This window comes from Asterias amurensis, chromosome 1, assembly GCF_032118995.1.
Source record: "Asterias amurensis chromosome 1, ASM3211899v1".
NCBI lineage: Eukaryota > Metazoa > Echinodermata > Asteroidea > Forcipulatida > Asteriidae > Asterias > Asterias amurensis.
The window spans coordinates 21254798-21274555 of NC_092648.1; the positions used below are offsets into that span (position 1 = coordinate 21254798).

The 19758-nt window shown below is 38.0% G+C and overlaps 1 protein-coding gene across 1 annotated transcript in view; it reads right to left on the reverse strand.

Moving 5' to 3' along the window:
• The window catches only part of LOC139946873 (ribosomal protein S6 kinase alpha-5-like), a 31721-nt gene that overhangs the window by 7122 nt on the left and 4841 nt on the right, over positions 1-19758 (reverse strand). The window contains exons 2-14 of the mRNA XM_071944665.1: positions 15341-15412; positions 14067-14285; positions 13111-13226; positions 9498-9605; positions 7056-7243; positions 6568-6718; positions 5285-5449; positions 4450-4575; positions 3728-3804; positions 2993-3137; positions 2380-2550; positions 1755-1958; positions 254-410 (exon numbers count right to left, since the gene is read on the reverse strand). Coding sequence (XP_071800766.1) covers positions 254-410; positions 1755-1958; positions 2380-2550; positions 2993-3137; positions 3728-3804; positions 4450-4575; positions 5285-5449; positions 6568-6718; positions 7056-7243; positions 9498-9605; positions 13111-13226; positions 14067-14285; positions 15341-15412 — 1899 coding nt within the window. The remainder of the gene's footprint in view (positions 1-253; positions 411-1754; positions 1959-2379; positions 2551-2992; positions 3138-3727; positions 3805-4449; positions 4576-5284; positions 5450-6567; positions 6719-7055; positions 7244-9497; positions 9606-13110; positions 13227-14066; positions 14286-15340; positions 15413-19758) is intronic.

Genomic DNA, 19758 nt, shown 5'->3' on the forward strand with positions numbered 1-19758 from the left:
TCGTCAAGTCCTTGATAAAAGTATAAATCATATACATTTAAAACAAATTTTACAGGCGTAGAATAAGACTACACTAAATTGACCGGAAAGAACTCAACAAAATGAACTAAACAACTCTATCCGGGCAAACACAAAAACAATATTGAGCTGAGCCAAAGAAGAGCCAAGAAAGAGCAATAAGGAAATCAGAAAGAAAGACACAGAGAGACAGCGATGAAATAAACTTCAAACAAAATCCAGGAAAACTACTTGCCCTGGATAAGATCCTTAGCCGCCTCCGACACAGAAGCCCAGTGTGGTCCAGCAAAGGAAATATTTCCATCTTTGATACGACGCATGATCTCCGATGCGCTGTTATCGCCACTACGACGCGACGCTTGGAATGGAACGTGACCAGACAGCATTGTATACTGAAAAATGTTCACAAGAAATTTTATGAAAAACAGGAGATTGCATTGTGGGACTTGGCAAACCCGAGTGCCTTGCAAAGCTGGGCCAAATGTCACAAAGCACTAACAATAACTATATCAATAATAATATTAACGGACATTCATGTTGTCACTACCTACATGTATATGAATATACTCTAATACACAAGGAGAAAGATTATTCCATAGATTTGGAGCGGCATACACAAATGCCCGATCACCTAGGGTAACCCTTGATTTTCTTGATGGGTGAGACAACAATGTGTGGTCTTGCAAACTCCTGAGACGATAAGTTTTTTTTAGATCAGAAACATCAGATATGGGTCTGGTGCCATAAGATCAAAGTATTTTAGGCCTTATACTGCCTGTGCATTTTTTTCCTTTCAAACATAAGAGTATATGCTTACCAACAATAAAACAATTTTTTTAGTAATTGTTTGTCACGATTTATATGTTTAAAAAATATATAAAGTTGTTTGGGGGCTGACTCCGCCTACCCCTTTTGTGACGTCATTCAAGGCAGACTTTGCCTGCAATGCGTATAGTAAACACACGTGCAAAGTACATGTACGTCCAAGTCGTGAGTTGGTACATTTCAAAAAGTGTTTTTCTGCATTCAGCAGCAATACACCTGGTCGGCATTGCCGGAAAAAAAAGAAGGAAAAAAAAGAAGAAAAAAATTTTGTGTACAAACTCACGACTTGGTCCGTACATGTACTTTGCAATTGTGTTTACTCTACGCATTACAGGCAAAGTCTGCCTCGATTGACGTCACTAACAGCGCCCTCTCGGGTCGGGGTCTACTCTTAACTTTGTAAATAACATAAGAACTAATTTTTTAAAACCTTAGTTAACTGTTTATTCACATTCAACTCATCAAAACACATATATTAGTGACAAAAGCTTTATTTTGAAAAAATACCACTTCCAGGTAACTTTAAATTCAGTAATATTTATTTCAATGCTGTCATTCAAAACAATAATGCACATTTACGTTGAAATTACAAAAGCAAAAAGCAAAGCAATGTATGAGGTATGGTATATAAGGTACATCATGATTCAATAATAAGCAACAATTTAATGAACACATTTAGGGTTAAGGTTAACTAAGGAGCTTTTGTTCCCTAACCTATGGGCAGACAAACATTTAGTACAACCAAGGTATGGTAACATGGACGTAGGAGAAGCAGACAATACAAGTGAGACGAGGCTAATAGCTTACGGTACACACTTTGTTAAACACACTTTGTTTATGAATACAAGTCAAGGAACTGAGCTCTTTAGTTTTTAACAAAGACAGATGGAGAGATAATGAGCATGACTTACCAAAATAACACCCAAACTCCAGATATCGCACGACGCATCATACCCCACATCTTTATTAATAGTTTGTCCCAACACCTCCGGAGCGGCGAAATGCAGTGTAAAGCATGGCGTCTTAAGAGGCTGATTAGCATTGGTAATTCTGGCAAATCCAAAATCAACAATCTTCAGCTCGGCATCTTCAGTGTCGTCAGTGAAGAGCAGGTTCTGGGGTTTGAAGATAAGAATTATATCACATACAAAATCTCTTTCCCGACATCATGTACAATTCTCGTCATCTTCGATTTATTTGTTCATTTTGGCTTAAAAATTATTTTGTGACTTGCTTCACTCATTTCTCAAAAACTACAGCACCTCAGTAAGTAATATTTGAAGGGAAGCTTTCTACTACCATTATCTTCAAACCGTGTAAGTTTAATGTAAATCTGTGACATTTTGAAAAAGAACCCGAATCCTTTAACATGGATACAAATCTGAAATTTCTCTTCCCTGAATATAACAATCATAGAGAGCTGTAGACAACAACATTGTCAAAGGTACGGTAGAAGTTGACTACATGTTTCTGTGTACTTTTTCATTTTTTTTAAGTCAAACTTCTGTCAAACTCAATTTGAATTGCACCTCTTACCTCTGGCTTAAGATCTCGGTGTACTATTCCTCGATCATGTATAAAACCAACAGCTGATACCAATTTCCTCATGATAGAACTTGCCTCCGACTCATCAAAGTGCCTTTTCTTGCGGATTCTATCCAGTAGCTCCCCTCCTTTACAAAGCTCCATTACGATGTAAGTATGGAGCTAAAACGATCAAAACAACACAGAGGAAATTCAAGGGTTTAGTACGTCCAGTTTTTTACTCATGTCAAAGTCAACTTGTCCTCGGCTATCTTGTTATGATACAACTGCAGCCGGAAACTACGTCATTACACCTGGGCATACACCAGATACCTGCTCACACTTGTTACATGTAGCTAACCGAACGCACCATATATGAGGTTTGTCCATGCGAGATAGGCTGCTTTGTTGGTACGTTGACACGGAACGGCATAAGAAACCATTAAACTCAAAACATCATCTGCTGTTTTAAACAAATCCAACAAAAACCAAAACCTTTTAGTATGAAGCACAATTTCAAAACTTAGTATTGTCACTTCCCCTTCATAGAGATGCAACTACTTGTACAAGTTATATTTGTTCATTGTTCAAGTTGATGAAAGGTCAAGGGTCAAAGGTTACTGACCTCATCCCTGAACTCTCCGTGCAGCTGTACAATATTAGGATGATTCTGACAGAGTTGCAACGTCTTCAATTCTTGAGTGCAATTTCTTCGTCTGCTGATAATCTTTACTGCATAAGCCAGACCAGTCTTTTTATGTATACATTTTCTGCAGATATAAAAAAACACCATAGTTAATTGTTAGGATATTATTTACAACCCTTAAACAATTTTGACTGCTTCTGTTACACTATGGTACACCTGTGTATGTTTGTGTTGTGTTGTCATTTAGCTTTTGAGAAAGACTCTGCCGTACTGAAAAGTGAGACCATTGAAAATTTTGGTTTTTGGGGTTGAACAAAGAATTGACTAGAGTGGGATTAACGTGCCGGCGCTCTAGCAACTGAGCTATCTAGCCCTATGTTGGCGGTGTCCCTATTTTGTCAATATCTTTGTTGGGGGGTGTTAATCCAGAGGTCGTTGGTTTGAATCTCTCTCTAGTCAATTCTTTGTTTCAACCGCAAAAATAATTTCAAAATTTACACAGTCAGTTTCTCTTGTGGTTTACATTAATAATTTGGTGACATTATTCATCCTGTGCTCAATGCACCAACCCTACCCATCAAATAAACATAAAATCTATTCCCTGATTTAACACACATACTCGAGTCCGCATTCAGGACATTAAAAAACCCAATGTTTGTCCCATTGACTTACATAACATTAGACAACAAAATATTCCCATAACTGGTTGCTCACCTACAAACTGAGAAACTACCGTCACCAAGTGGTTCCGCATTCAATTCAACTTCGTACGTCTTGTAGAACAAAGATTCCTTCAAAAGGGAAATAAAACACATCATTGCTATACCTCATACATATTCATGAGCGAGAGCTGAATTCTGACTGGTCCATTCACCATCACATGCCAGTTGCTATTTTTGCTGTTTACCAAGCGTGCGCTAATATTCACACACAGGGTAAATATGCATGCAAAGAGGACGGTCACAAGTCAGCTGTCTACAACGCATACGCCTTACAAAGCAAACATCAAACTGTTGCACGGGTGTAGTAAATATTGTCATAAGTACAAACACATGAAAAGATGGCGGCACACGCTTATGCCAAGATCATAGATGCCGAACTAGAGAGGTTTGAGGTATAAAAGCAAAACAAATATAACACGGTTTAAAACGTTGAGTTGAAACCACTGATTCTTTTCAGAACCACCCGAACTAATTGTGTAACCGCAAACATTTCTACACGGTTTACTTGGGGTGAACAGAGGATATTACCTCCACTCGGTATTTGAATTTGACAAAACTAGTTTGCCGTCTTCCAATACCCTAGGAAGCAACCCTGAGCTTAACCCTTAACCTAACCAAGTTTTACTGTGCTTTTTGGTGTACTTGTATTTGTTGAGGTCAAATAATCGTAATAACCCTAAGCCTAACCCTAATCCTAACCAATTGAAATTTCACCTTGATTTTAGACGAATGTGCAATTTGGTCATGGGATGGCTTATTCTTGTCAGGAGCAGGATGCAATAAATCCTTTGTAATTGCATTATCACTGTACAGTACTGATGGAGCTATGAAGGAGTAACCCTGCAAAGAAAGAAAAACCAATAAAGCTAAAACAAAACTGAAGATAAATCAGACTTTTCTTTTCTTTCAATATCGAGAATTGATAATTGTTTTAATATTTTCTCAAAAAGTAAAGCATTCCATGGAATAAAATATTAAGGGAAGTCTTTTACCATTACCTTCTGTAAACCCTGTAAGTTATTTGTAAATCTGTGAACTTTAAATTTTTGCTCTGTTCAGAAAGTGTCCAATGGCTTTAAAGGCAGTGGACACTTTTGGTAATTACTCAAAATAATTATTAGCATAAAACCTTTCTTGGTGATGAGTAGTGGGGAGAGGTTGATGGCATAAAACATTGTGAGAATCGGCTCCCTCTGAAGTGCCATAGTTTTCGAGAAAGAAGTAATTTTCCACGAATTTGATTTCGAGACCTCAGGTTTAGAACTTGAGGTCTCGAAATCAACCATCTAAACGCATAAAACTTCGTGTGACAAGGGTGTTTTTTCTTTCAATCATATCTCGCAACTTAGATGACCGATTGAGCTCAAATTTTCACAGGTTGGTTATTTTATGCATATGTTGAGATACACCAACTGTGAAGGCTAGTCTTTGACAATTACCAATAGTGTCCACTGCCTTTAACAGCTTTGTGAAATTGGGCAAGTTTAAGAAATGAGGCAAGATAGAAACAAAAAATTCAAAAGCTTGTTGAGAAAGAGCTGTCACTCACCCTGAAGACTCTTGCGTCGGCTGTATTGGGCACCGCTGCAGGGGACTCAGCAGGGGGTAGGTTTGTAAACTCATCCGCAAAGTTACTGACGTCTAATTCACCATTAATGTGAGGCCTGAAAGGTGGTTGGACCTTCTTCTCTGCCAGGTCATCCCAATTCAAATCCTGACAAGTTTTTGTAACCAAAAAAGTGGGGTATATAAATCATTTGCAGTTAATGTCACCTGGAAATAGAATTTTTATTTTTTCAAACATAAGAGTATATGTTTAGTAACAATAAAACAATTTTTTTAGTAATTGTTTGTCACGATTTATGTGTTTAAAAAAACATATAAAGTTGTTTGGGGGGTTGCGTAAACACACGCTGTGCTGCATTTTCTCTTCAAATATCGCGCCTCGATTGACGTCACGAACAGCGCCCTCTCGGGTCGGGGCCTACTCTTAAATTTGTAAATAAGATAATAACTAATATTTTAGAACAAGGCCTGGTTCTTGATAATTTTACCGAGACGAAGTTAACTTCTTATTCACATTCCACTAATCAAAACACATCTTAGTGACAAAAGCTTTATTTTGACAAAATACCACTTCCAGGTGACTTAAATAATTATAATTTGGGAGGCTAATCATCCTTACTTGCAGCAGCTGAGGAGCTGAACTGTGAAGGACGCAGCTACAACAGGCATGTAAAGACACATTTTAGCAGCCTGCCACATCAACCCATATATGACCATGGAGTACAGGTAGAGACTGAGAGTTTTAAAAATTTTTCCAGAGGTAGGAAAACCAAGGGCCCGAAGAAATACCCTTGGGGTATTGGAGAGTCCAATGCACAACTCACCTCAGATATGGCCTTAGCCGGGAATTGAACCAGAGCCACATTGGTGAAGGCGAGTGTTTTACGCACTACCCAACCATAATTTCCCGTAAAGTTTCTCCAGACTTCTGGACAGATTTTCAATAGGATTAGTATAAAATGACACTTTGCAAATGATTCCATGCCAACCTTTGAGAAACGCTTGGGGTTAGCGTGGAGTCCCCTGCTTTCATAACAGCTTGTTCCATAAGCACAAATTCTTTGCTTACAGCAAGCAGAGTTATGATGCTGGGCCCAGCTAGTTTTTAGCCAACAATACTTCAAAAAAAGCTTTATACAAGGTTGTACTTGAAAATCTATTATAGCTACTTATTCAAACATTAAGTGTTAGGTGAAATTTGCAGATTGACAAATTGGTTGATGTGGTCGACTGTCTCTCTCTAACTCTAAACAAACTTTTACCAACCTTGAAGAAAGGATGTTTTTTGATTTGGTCAACGCCGCCAGGTCCTGACCCGAGTCTTTTCTTAGCATTTTTGTCCAGCAGCCGGTTGATGAAGTCCTTCATGTTGGAGGAGAAACTAGAAGGCATTCCCGGATGTTCGTGCAGGATTCGTCTAGAAAAGACACAAAAAATGCTCCCAAGTCAAAGTGGGGCTTCAATGCCAAATTCAGTGTTGTGATACATTCATTTTCTAAAATGTAATTTTATCTTTCAAGCGCACTTTGAAATGTGGCTTCACCGAAACATCAACAGTGCTTAAGCTCAAAAATCCATTCACAAATGTAGTTTGATCATCAAAAGATAGTATGAATGTATCAACAACAACATGGTTTAAGAAATACCAATTAACTCCATGTTTTGAAGCAGTAAAAACGTATTTGAAAAGTTTTCATATCTACAATTAGTCTAAAGAGGGATTCGAACCAAAAACAAGGGTTTATTTTCCTTACTTGGAGATCTCAGACTGTGTGTTCTTCTCTCCATCCACAGTAAACGGTGACGCACCGGTCAAGAGTTCATAGGTCAATACCCCCAATGACCACCAATCAACGGCTTTGTCATGACCAGTTGAGCCTCCCCTGACCACCTCCGGGGCCATGTATTCAATCGTCCCACAAAATGAGTAGGCTCTCGTATCCTGTACACACACAAAAACATAAGAGGCAACAAAATTAATTCAACTACAAATGTTAATTTTGGTTTTACCCATACACCGATGTGTGTTAACACTGTATACTCAGAACCTTCCCGAGCTTTGTGAAAACAAATCACAGGCATATAACTCGGGTGGGATTCAAACCCACGACCTTTGCATAGTCTGAGTGCCAGCTTCTTACCAACTAGACCACAGAGATTGCCCGGTGGCTAGAGGCAGTTCAAATCCTTAGCATGCAGCATGTAGCATTATCACTAAATGGAAACTGGACAGAAAGAGTGGCCAGATGGAGGTAAAGACACCACTTGACAACCCGCCAGCGTACACGTCCCAGTGTTCATACACTGTAGAGTACAGCATGCAAGGCGTTGCCTGCAGAATTGACATCAAAACAAGCCTGATTCCCAATGCGTTTTCCACATCAAAGCTCACTATTTTTGCTCCACTGTATAATCCAGCGACTTATTAAGCTTTAATTTCAGTTCAATTTCAGGGTGACTGGTCATGCAATGTCTGCGTTCTGTCCTCTGTGTATAATAGGTGTAATCCAATCCCGGATCAGCTCTTGTAACTTCCCCCACTTCTTGTCCCATCCAGAGGAAAAAAAATGAGCGGCATTTATTTTAATCACTGGACTACAAGCAGGCCTTCAATTGCCTTCTCGAAAGGACACCTGCAAATTTCCTCTTGTAACGGGCACTTCTACTATCAGGAAAATGTTAATTTGTATTTGAATTTTGCAAAGGGCAACTGAGCAAGAGCAAAGGGCACCACAGCAATTGTTGTGGGTGCCATGTGTTAGCTCAAGGCCTGTTAAAGTATCTTCATACTTCCATTACACCTCGTGTGATGCACAAATGATATGAATTCTTTGAAACGGCAAAGTTTCCTTTTACTTGTAAACATACATGCATGGGTTTTGCATAGTGAGGTATCAATGTATCAGTTTGCGGTATTACCATGTGTATCTACAGTACTGTACTGTGTAGATTGTTCTAGAGAATGCTTAAAGGCAGTGGACACTATTGGTAATTACTCAAAATAATTATTAGCATGAAACCTTACTTGGTAACGAGTAATGGGGAGAGGTTGATAGTATAAAACATTGTGCGAAACGGCTCCCTCTGAAGTGACGTAGTTTTCGGGAAAGAAGTAATTTTCCGCGAATTTGATTTCGAGACCTCAGATTTAGAATTTGAGGTCTCAAAATCAAGCATCTGAAAGCACACAACTTCGTGTGACAAGGTGTTTTTTCTTTCATTATTATCTCGCAACATCGACGACCAATTGAGCTCAAATTTTCACAGGTTTGTTATTTTACGAATATGTTGAGATACACCAAGTGAGAAGACTGGTCTTTGACAATTACCGATAGCGTCCAGGGTCTTTAAAAGAATGAAACGGAAACTGCACCTAGAAGTATTCATAGGCTCATTATGTTGTGGGACCGTCATGTAGGTGTAAACATTGCACTTCACATAACATTAATAACGCACACACTTCACGGAAACTTCTGCATTCCAGCGCCATAACTCAAGTACTGAGAGAACCGTGATATCCCTGAAACACTGTTTTGTTTGTCATATAAAAAATACCTTTAAAAATATTTTCTGCAACAGTGTACTTATTATGCATCCAATATTTGTATACTGACTTCCTCAAACAAAGGAAACTAGCTATTTAATATTAAACTTCAAACATGGGTATGAACTGTACATTGTTGTCCAGGGATTTGAGGGTTTATTTCAGATTTTCCATGATGTTCAATCAAAACAGCATTGAAATTAACCTTTTGACAGTCAAAACATTGCGCCTTGGAGTGTACAAGTTTCTAATGACATCATGTAGAGTGTCATGGTCGAGTGGGTAAGAGCATCAAATTCAAGTTCTGGTGGTTAAGTCATTGGAGTGTGGGTTCAAATCCCGGTCATGGTGTCCTAGAGCAAGATGCTTTATTATACCCAAGGGTATAAATGCTTTACTATACCCAGGGGTATAAATGGGTACCTGCAAGGGTAGAGGTTGATAATGTGTATGTAAAAGCCACTAGCGCCATACGGTAGCTTAGGGATGTATACTCCAGGGAGCTAAGAAAGATTAAAGGAATGCTACATGTATTGGCCCAATGACCAGGGCACAAATTATCTACATTTATATATGATTTTAACATTAAATACATTGCAAGAATACAAAGCAAACAAAATTAACAGTGCATCAAACGAGGGGAAAATCTCACCGTGTTGGGCAAGAACTCTTTACTGAGTCCAAAGTCTGTCAGGACAATATGACCGTCTTGATCCAGTAGAATATTCTCCAGTTTGATGTCTCGGTAAATAATTCCAAGCTGAAAAAAGAAGAAAAAAAACAAACAAAAAAAACACTGAGTAAAAATTACTTTCCAGGGCAAGATTCAAATGGAAATCAGAGATATACACGCAAACCAAAATTTTTTCCTCATGGCTTTTTTTCTATCCGAAAAACTGTTCACTCCAGGCATGCCAGAGAAGCCAAGTAATGGTTTAATGGACCATAGCTGAAGGCAATAAAAAAATCCTTCATTTTGACTTTACTTCTTGGCCACACTGTGTCTGTCCCATCTGAGAGCACATTTGTAAGTACGAGTTGTAAGTAATATGCCTGTGTAATATGTATTGAGTATACAATGCTAACACACATCGGTGTATGGGTAACACCAAAATTAATAACCTTATCCCTGATGCAAATTTCCTTCTATTAAGTTTTTTACAGACGCCTGTATGAATTGTTTCTGGTTTTTTTTGTGTGCACTTCTTTAAAAGTAAAATATAACTACTGACGAGACAACCGTAAAAAAAATATACTAAAATATTAATTCAAAAGATTTATCTTGTCATAAATTTGTCCTGCGTAAAAAGTGTTAGCACTTATAAACACTTAAAAACGTTATTAAACAATTCTATGTTTCCTGTTGAAAATTTAGCAAGCTAAAGCTTATAAAAAAATATTTAAAAAATGCAAATAAAATTGAACAAAAAAACATGGGGCAGATCTGCAATGCTAAAAAAAATGCCACAAGGCTCAAGTTGTTCTCTTTTTTGTAATCGTATACTTAAAAACACTCTAAACACTTAAACCATCCACAGCATACCTGATTATGTCCCTGGACTTGCGCTAAATTATTCAAGTGACTGTATGGATACTTAACATCAACGTCTGCGCAATTTTATTCAATGCAACAACAGTGGGGTCATTCAACTCCCATGTCTGCACACCGCGAATGGACAGTGTAGCAGGTACCCGATTCAGTGAAATTGGCATTTTGCAGACTATGCGTAAAAATCAAAATTGTTTTCTGTGCATAAAGGATTATCCGTGGGATTTTAAAAGAAAATATTTAAGGGCAATTAACGGGCATTGGGAACACTGATTCAAGAGTAAATATTTGAACAGGTACCAAGAGAACATTCATCTCAGTATTCCTCAATTTGATCAGAAATTTTGTTAACCACAAGAGCGCCGGGCTTGTCCATTCTCAACTTCATTGGCCTGATGCTAAAATCACTGGCCTCAGGCCAGTGGACCAGTGTAAAGGGTTTACATTGGTTTTGCTTTTAAATAAAATATAGACATTTCAGCAACCCGGACCTCACACCGTAGTGCACTAGACAGTGATTACAAAATGTACTACATGTACGACCACGCGAGGCATTACACTAAGATAAGTGTAACACACAAATGTCACTTTCGGTCTTTTAAAAAATATCACATCTGTGAGTGACCACTTTCGATCGCTTCCTGCTTGGACAGCGACGTGGGCGGAGGATCTTTTATAAGTTGATCTTTATCAAACTAGGCCGTATCACTTCTGGAGATGTGACCAAAAAAAGTAAGAAGCTATACATGATTGATGTGTTGTTTTCTCACAAGCTGAAAGTGGCTTGAGTGATGTATTTAGTGTCACAGCTCCTCTGATTCAATCAATGTGCAGTTTTCGTTGAAGCCACAAACATCAAAATGGAATGTTGTTTGTTTGTGTATTTGAGTGTTTGGTATTTGGGTATTTTGGTTGTTGTTTGTTTATGTATAGCACTGTATGTAGACTTTTAACCCGAGTTCTGCTTAAATTCAAGGTTGTTGTGAATGCCTGCTAAGCAAATTTGTGTGCTAACCGTCTTTTAAAAGGAAACTTTGACTAGAACAGGACTTGAACCTGTGACCCCTGGAGAGGGATCCAGGTGTTTTAGACCTCGCTTCACTTTTTAAGTGCAAAACCAATGGGATTGTTGATAAATTAAAAAAAGTCTGTAATTTATTAAGGGGTTGACTTAAGGGTGTAAATTGTGTGTGTGGGTTGTTGTTTTGGTGATTTGGGTTTTTTTTTTTTTTTTTTTTTGGGGGGGGGGGGAGGGGGGTGCCATTGTAATACAGAAACATTTTCTGACAATCCTAGGCTTCACAACCAGAAATAACAAATATATAAATATTAACAACAAATCAATCCATCGGTTAGCAAAAAAATCACTACTTATTTCCACCCAAAAAGAAGAAAAACATATATGTTATTGTGACAAGTTTGTCTTGTCTGTCAAGTTTACTCAGCCAACCCGGACCACATCAGCAGATTTTATAAACCTCCAGTATTAGCCAAAATATATCAGCCACCCCCCCCCCCTTCTGTTTTCACAGTATAAGAGGCCAAGTCCAGGAAATTGAACAATTTGAACTGTCCATGACCAGGACGTGATTAAAAGTAAAAGAGCTCTGAGTACATCAAGGTTGATCTCCTATGTGTAGTACATGTACACAACCATTCAAGGTGGCTCCTAGAATATATATTTCCTCCCCCCCCCCCTTTGGGCACAATGAACTCAAGGCACTAGAGCATGACAGGGATATTCCAACATTTCTGTTTAGTCTGAGGGAGAAAACATAAAGCCTGTGTTGTTGAGATTAATTTTTCCATGAAAATGTCATAACTTGAATCAAATGAACTCCTTTGTAAAAATGTGTGCTGTATTGTTCAATCCATTTGAATGGCTATAGAGCAACCTTTAACATGCGGACTGAAACTTGAAATGCAACTGAACATTATGTGCAAAACATTATTCGCTCATTTAAAATTTACCATTAATTGCTTTCAATAAAAGTGTAAAGAAAAAAAAACATTTTAGGATAAAAGGATGATTTAAAGGGAAGGTACACGTTTGGTAATTGTCAAAGACCAGTCTTCTCACTTGATGTATCCCAACATAAGCATAAAATAACAAGCCTGTGAAAATTTGAGCTAAATTGGTCGTCAAAGTTGCGAGAAAATGATGAAAGGAAAACAACCTTGCTGGACGAATTTGTGTGCTTTCAGATAGGAATAAGAAGTCTTTTAATGTTTTAGTGAGAAATAACCTCTTTCTCAAAAACTACGTAACTTCAGAGGGAGTCGTTTCCCACATGTTTTATACTATCACTAGCTCTCCAATTCTCCTTACCAAGTCAGTTCTTAAGTTAATACTTGTTTTGAGTAATTACCAAACGTGTACCTTCCCTTTAAAGGTAAAGTACACCCTTGGTGTATGTTCAATTGTTTTAATCCTATGATACAATAAAACTTAACTGAACAAATTTCATTTCAAAAGGTGGTAGCTTTTTTGAGATATTGCCAAAATTCTGAAGCGGTAAATCCCAATGCAGGAATAAGAACCTGTACGTGTAATTCTGAGAAATGTGTCATGCATTAGGTTGCAATGTTTCATTTTGAAAATGGCACTTCCATTGGAAAATCGTAAAGTCTTTGAGAATTTTGAAAGGGCACCAAGGCAAAACAAGGGCAGTGGAGGAAATTCCAGGCCTGAAAGGGGTCTACTTTAATAACCTACCTTATGAAGATGTTCTAGGGCAAGGATGATCTCACCAATGTAGATACGAACTTCAGCCTCGGAAAAACTTTCCCGTTGGTACAAGTGTGTAAAAAGCTCCCCTCCATTCACATAATCTGAAACAAGAAAGATGCGAGGCTGAATCTAAACTTAAGGTTTACTACCAAGAACATGTCCATGTACATAAGTAGGATTTAACTAGGTATTTAATACAATACAATTCAAGTTAGCAAATCAATTACTGAAACCAAGACTAGTTGATTCTAAAACACATTACATAACACCAAGTTCATCCTTGTCATTTGATTGGAGGATTAATATAGGTCACACGACATTCATCATCAAACCATGGTCCATGTTACAAACCATACATTCTGGTTCTATGCACAGTGGCCTTTTCGTCCCATCCTTTTCTCACCATTCGTTAAACACAGCAGTACAAAACACCCTGCTAGTCCTAGTGAATGCCAGAATAAAGTTTGTTTCCTTCATAAAGTTTTCTTCATATTGAATATCAAAATATTCTCACCATTGCACTCATAAACATTCGTTATTTGTATAATATTGTATATATTTTATTTCAAAGCAAACTAAAAATTTAAAAACTTCTCAAATTATTTATGAAATGGTCAAATTAAAAACCCTGAGTATAGACCTTTCCATTGTAACTACACATCCCAAGTTTTTGCCAACCAAGAAGGAAAACTACGGAAAGCCATAAATGCAAATAAAAAATGGATAGCCATAGTTTGTTGAAACATTACACAAATATTCAAAAATATGCTGAATTTGTTGAAACAAACAAATCAACAAATCATAAGAGATATTTCAGCTCTTGAATCTTTACAGAAAATGTTGAATTTGGTCACAATTTGTTTTAACACGATTACATATTTTGCTAACAGTCTAACATTCAGCCGGCCAATGGAAAGGTCCATTTTTTTAAGTCAACTAACCAAGGATAAGATGGAGCTTAGCATCCGTTTGGAAGGCGTAGTGTAGAGTAACCAGAAAGGGGCATCTACGAACTGCTTCTAGGACCTGTCTCTCTGTCATAGTATGCTCCGCTGTCTTGGCTTTCTGCACGATTGTCGCCTTCTTCAAGACCTTCATGGCAAAAATCTTGCCGACATCATGACCACAGTTCTTCCGAACCAAGAACACCTTACCGTATGCTTGAATAAGATAAATAAAGAAAAGACAAAATCGACAACAAGGTTTATGAATAACTGAAAACATCGGCAAGGCTTTGCAGTTGATTCCTCACCCATAAGCCCTACTAAAAAAAACATCAGTCGATGCTTAAACATTTTATAATAATAATTAAAGGAACACGTTGCCTTGGATAGGTCGAGTTGGTCTTTGAAAAGCGTTTGTTATAATATGCATATGGGTAGAAATGTAGAATACAATGATCCACACAAACATGCCTCGAAATTGCGTGGTTTTTCTTTTACCTCGTCGACTAACACGGTCGGCCATTTATGGGAGTCAAATTTTTGACTCCCATAAATGGCCGACCGTGTTTGTTCGCACAGTAAAAGGAAAACCACGCAATTTCGAGGCAAACTTGTGTGGATCATTGTATTCTACTTTTAGATTATCTTTCTACCCATATGCATTTCATAACAAACGGTTACAAACGCTTTTGTATAGACCACCTCGTCCGATCCAAGGCAACGTGTTCCTTTAAGCTGGCATTTAGAGAGCGCCTTTTCCCGAAGATGCAAAGCACTAGGATGTTTCCAACATCCAAATCAAAGATTCCCCAAACAAACAGAAAAAGTCACTGTCTTCAGTAATTTCTTGAATGGTTCAAGTGAGTTTGCTCTCCTGCAGCTTCAATAACAGGAAGTGGATTCCAAAGAGCCAGCAGGCTTGGAATTTCACGGAGGCAGGTTTTATCATACATTGAATGGAAAATGACAGCACATTCTCTCTGGGCCAAAGGCAACAGACTGTTTTCCCTTGTAGCCTTGGTGTCTTTATCAAACCTCGACTTGGGCTCCCGCTCAGACTTAGGCGCTCAGCCTTTAACCTTTTGGAGCAACTCGTATTGCACGAACATCAGCATACGGAGCTTGGAGCTTGAGCGAAGCCCAAGTCGAGGTTTGAGATAGGGCCCAGGTTTTATCATAATGTATTGATTGAATGGAAAAATGAAAATTGCAGCAAAAAATCACCTTGTCTACTGGCTCAACTGTGACATAGTCATAAACGTAACACTCACCTCCAGTGCCCAAAACCTTGAGCAGCTCAAAACTTTTACGGCCAACTTTTTCAGCATGATTTGTAAGGTTGGCTGAAAGAAACAAAAAGTTTGATATAAAATTAAGAATTTTGTTTGATTAGAAAACCATAAAAAGGTGTTTAAATAGTCCTCCAATCTTCATTCTATGCACAGATGGAAGCACTTACATTGTACCCCTTAAAGCATTATTGCTCATTTCTGGCATCAGCTCATTTTATTTTCTCATTTCTGGATTTATGTCAATTATTTTGTGAATCCCCTAACAAACCCATCATAAAATCAACATTTAAAAATTGACTTAAAATACAACCTACATGAACATGTTGTGCTAAAAAATTAGTGTAACTTGCACTAAATTACACTATGTGTTTAAGTAGAGACTGGTGCTCATTTAGGATTGAGTTTTGAAAATTACAAACAAAATGCTACAATTAATGTTGACAGTTCTATCTTCTATATTTTCTCTTTTCTATTTTCTCTTTCAAGGCCAACCAAGCAACTATTTAAGCTGCGTACAGCCCACTGCACTGTAACAGATGGCAAGTAATCAAACCTAAGTGTGAAGGCATTAAATGCCTCATTCTGTGTCAGATCAACATGTCTTCTCCAATGTCAATCTCACAAATTTTGTGAAAACTTCATTCCAAAAGGTGTTCTCGTTTTTGTGATATCCTCGAAAATCCAGAGTGAATAATGTCCATGCAGGAAGAATAATCCATAATATACGATTACACAATCTGATTAACATAACGAAAGTAACGCTTCTCAGATTCAAATTTTAGAGCATACAAACTGATATCTTTTTTACATAACCACATTACTTCGAAGTGCATTATTTCTCAAAATGCTTTAAACTGTCGAAAGCTTCTTTAACAAAAAGCTTGTATTGCCATTAATTTTAAGAGGGTTTACAAAACGCTGTCCCTTTAACATTTACAGTATGTATCTTCAGACCGACGGGTTACAGTATACAAGAGATGAGAGTTCCTTGGATTCTTTAACAGAAAGATACAATTATTTATTATTTATTTAAAGATACAATTAATAAAAGCAATTCAATTTAAGATCCCCTCCCAAGGCCAAACAAAATTTGAAGCTCAGCTCAGTTTCATAAAAAATGACAATATAAAGGAGGAAATGTGCCAGGGCCCATAAAATTAAAGATTGAAAGACCAACAGGTACCCATCTCAATATCAGAAGAAAAAAATCCTCCATTTTTTGAGAAACTATTCATAAAAAAGTGAAATTTCAGACTACTGTCTTAGGACACTACACAATTCCCTTTGAGGAAATGTTTCTTAGAAAGCTGTCGGATTTCCTCCCATGGCGGACAATGTGCATCAATAATCATGGGCATTGTAGTCGCATGTGAAATCCTATCTTTCTCCAAGCTCCCAAGGCCCTTATTTAACATCTTGAATCGGATGAGGAGAGATTTCGCCCTTTCTAGAGACGACTCTCATCTCAGTGTCCCAAGGTTTGATTTATTTTATATTTACAAAGGTTTATTTTTTTCCTGTCAAACCCTGAGGGTTTTTCTTCAATGTTGGCCTATGGTTGGAATTCTATTTGGGAAAAACAACTGAACAAAGAAGTCATCCGATAAGTCATCCGATATCTTTTTAAATTTTTTAAGAACTTCAAAATTTTCAATTTTTTAATATTGACAGACTTTTTTAAAACACTATACATATTGGAGGAAAAGAAAATCCTTAAATTCATATTTCAGAATAATGGCTTTTCCTAGCGTCCACTTCAGCATGGAACTTTTTAGTTGAAACAGAAGAGGACATTTAATGCATCAGATGAACCACAGCCGGGTACATTATGTATGAGATGTATAGTTCAATCATAATTGAAAATACAGGTAAAGTATAGTCTCCATTGTTTGAATGAACATGGTATAATAATAATAATAAAAATAATAATAGAGGCTTCTGATATAGCGCTCAGGTCCGTCACGCAGTGAGGCTCATGGAGCCTCAACATTATTACCCCTGGTCACTGGCCCTAAATCATTCCTTAAACCATCTCAGCTCCCTGGGGAGTATACAGGCCTGTGCTGCGAGATACCGCGTTACGTGCTTATCGTTCACGTAAACCATCTCTGCCCTCACAGGTACCCATTTACACCTGGGTGGAGAGAAGCTTATGGTTGAGTGTCTTGCTCAAGGACACAAGTGTCATGACTGGGATTCGAACCCACACTCTGCTGGACAGAAACACCAGCGCTTGAGTTTGGTGCTCTTATCCGCTCAGTCGGGACACCCAAAAAGGGTTTCCGTGACCTGTTATTCCAGTTTCAAAAGGTCATTCTGCTACCACCTAGCATTCAAACAGGCTGTCATTGTCCTAGGAAACCTTCTAGTTACAGCATGGTTACAGCAATGTGGGAAAACATCAACTAAAAAAAAACTATTTCAATTTTGTACAGCTACGTACAATGCACATTAAAAGTTCATAAAAAGAAGCACCTGAATGTGACTAATATCCCTCCCATCCACACACTCATATCCAGTTGCTTTCTGAAACAATGACCTCAACTTTATTCTTAAAACAATTCAGGTCAAATCAATTATTTGAAAAGTTCTCTATTAAAAAACAATGGTACATTGTACATGATCAAGCCATGGTTAAACCTTTAAAGTCCACATTTGTGCACGTACATGTACAGCCGTACACAATGTGCCCGGCCACAGGTACATCCTATCATGTAAATTGAATTGTTTCCTGACCTCCCTCATAATCTATTGTCTAGATAGCCCAACATTTGTATGCATACATGGCATGTATAAGCTGAAACACAAAATGTAAATGAGATCAGTACACATGGGTGTCTGTCCTGTAGTAGTGGCTACAATGTAGCATCCTTTCCCACCAAAGAAGGCCAGGTGGTTGTTCCTCTAGTCTAAGGCTAGGTAGTGCTTTCTGCTCTATTGGCCAGGCTTTGAATTGATGATACCCAAGCCTTCGTATGGACTGTGAAAGGAGCAACCCTGTTTAAGCCCCAGGAGTAGGTGGCAACGGCCTCTGGAAAAAAATAATTGTAGCCTACACCTTGAAGTGGCCTTCAGGCCTTGTGTGTCTGGCGACTTGCATAAAAATTTTAAAAAGCTGTGTACGAGGGAGGAAATCGGTTTGTATTTGAACCCTTTTTAAAGGGCACCAAGGCATTGACCTGGGATGCTATACAATATAGCCGACTCCATTAGCCTTTTTGAGGTATGGTAGACACTATACGAGTGCTCTGTTTATTAGTTCAGGCGTCGATTTCATCAAACTCTTCCTAACTTATGATTAATCTTAGGAGTTGGGACGAATTCAGTAACGCATAGACGTTAGGATGCATTGAACCCATCCTATAAGTTAGGACGGGTAATCCTAGCATTTTGTGAAATCGGCTGCAGGAGTCCAACAGGCAAATTTACCCAAACCTAATGGTAACAGTGTCACAGAAATGTGTCCACCACATCAAAATGGCTTATGAACTACAAAAGTTGGGAAGTACATATATTACACATTGCAAAGACCACAAATGCACTATTTTATAACGTCCATGTCCCTGTATCATGTGTTTTCGTACACTGTGTAGTGTGTATACATAGTAGGCATATTAAAAGAGTAATTTTTTTGACGAGTCAAAGATTTTGAAAGACCTATCCATCAGCAGGCCAATTGTATGATTAGTGGCTGGGGCTTAATTGCCAGTCTCCATTTGTAAACATGCACTGAAGCATAGGCTGCCCTGAGAAATACCCTTCAGAATAGAAACATCCGCAACCGATAATTTAACATGTCATGGCTGAGCGGTCAAGCCCACTGGAGTTCCTGATCAGGAGATTGTGGGTTCGAGTCCTGGTCTTGACACTTGTGTCCTTAGACCTCATCATGAATACTTGGCACATGTTTTTGCAGTTACTGGGAAGTACTATTTGTTTCAAGAGAGTCTTTTGATCTGAGAACCCATGATCACCATTTGGTACATTACAACATGCAGAGATTCTCAATGTCTTTTCATTGGAATATCTTACAACCTATTAATTAGAAACTTCTGCTGTAGCCAAGATTAGGCCTGGGCGACTAGTGAAACTCACTACCCGACAAGTTGCGCTTATTCAGTGCTTTGCAACATCGTTCCAAAATAATCCTTCAAGGCGTATGCATTTAAGGTTGGTGTCTACATGAAATAGTTCACACTATTTGGAGTGTTTTTAAAAGAATGTTCAATGTTCGAGGTGGACAATCTGCGTCAATTTGGTGAATTTAACGTTGTGAACAGTTTAACAAATATATACATTTAAAAATAATAACCTTCAATGTATGTGTCAGGCTTCTGCTCAAACTACATACTGTATCACAGGTTTGTATAAAATGGTGTATCTGTACAGGGAGCTGA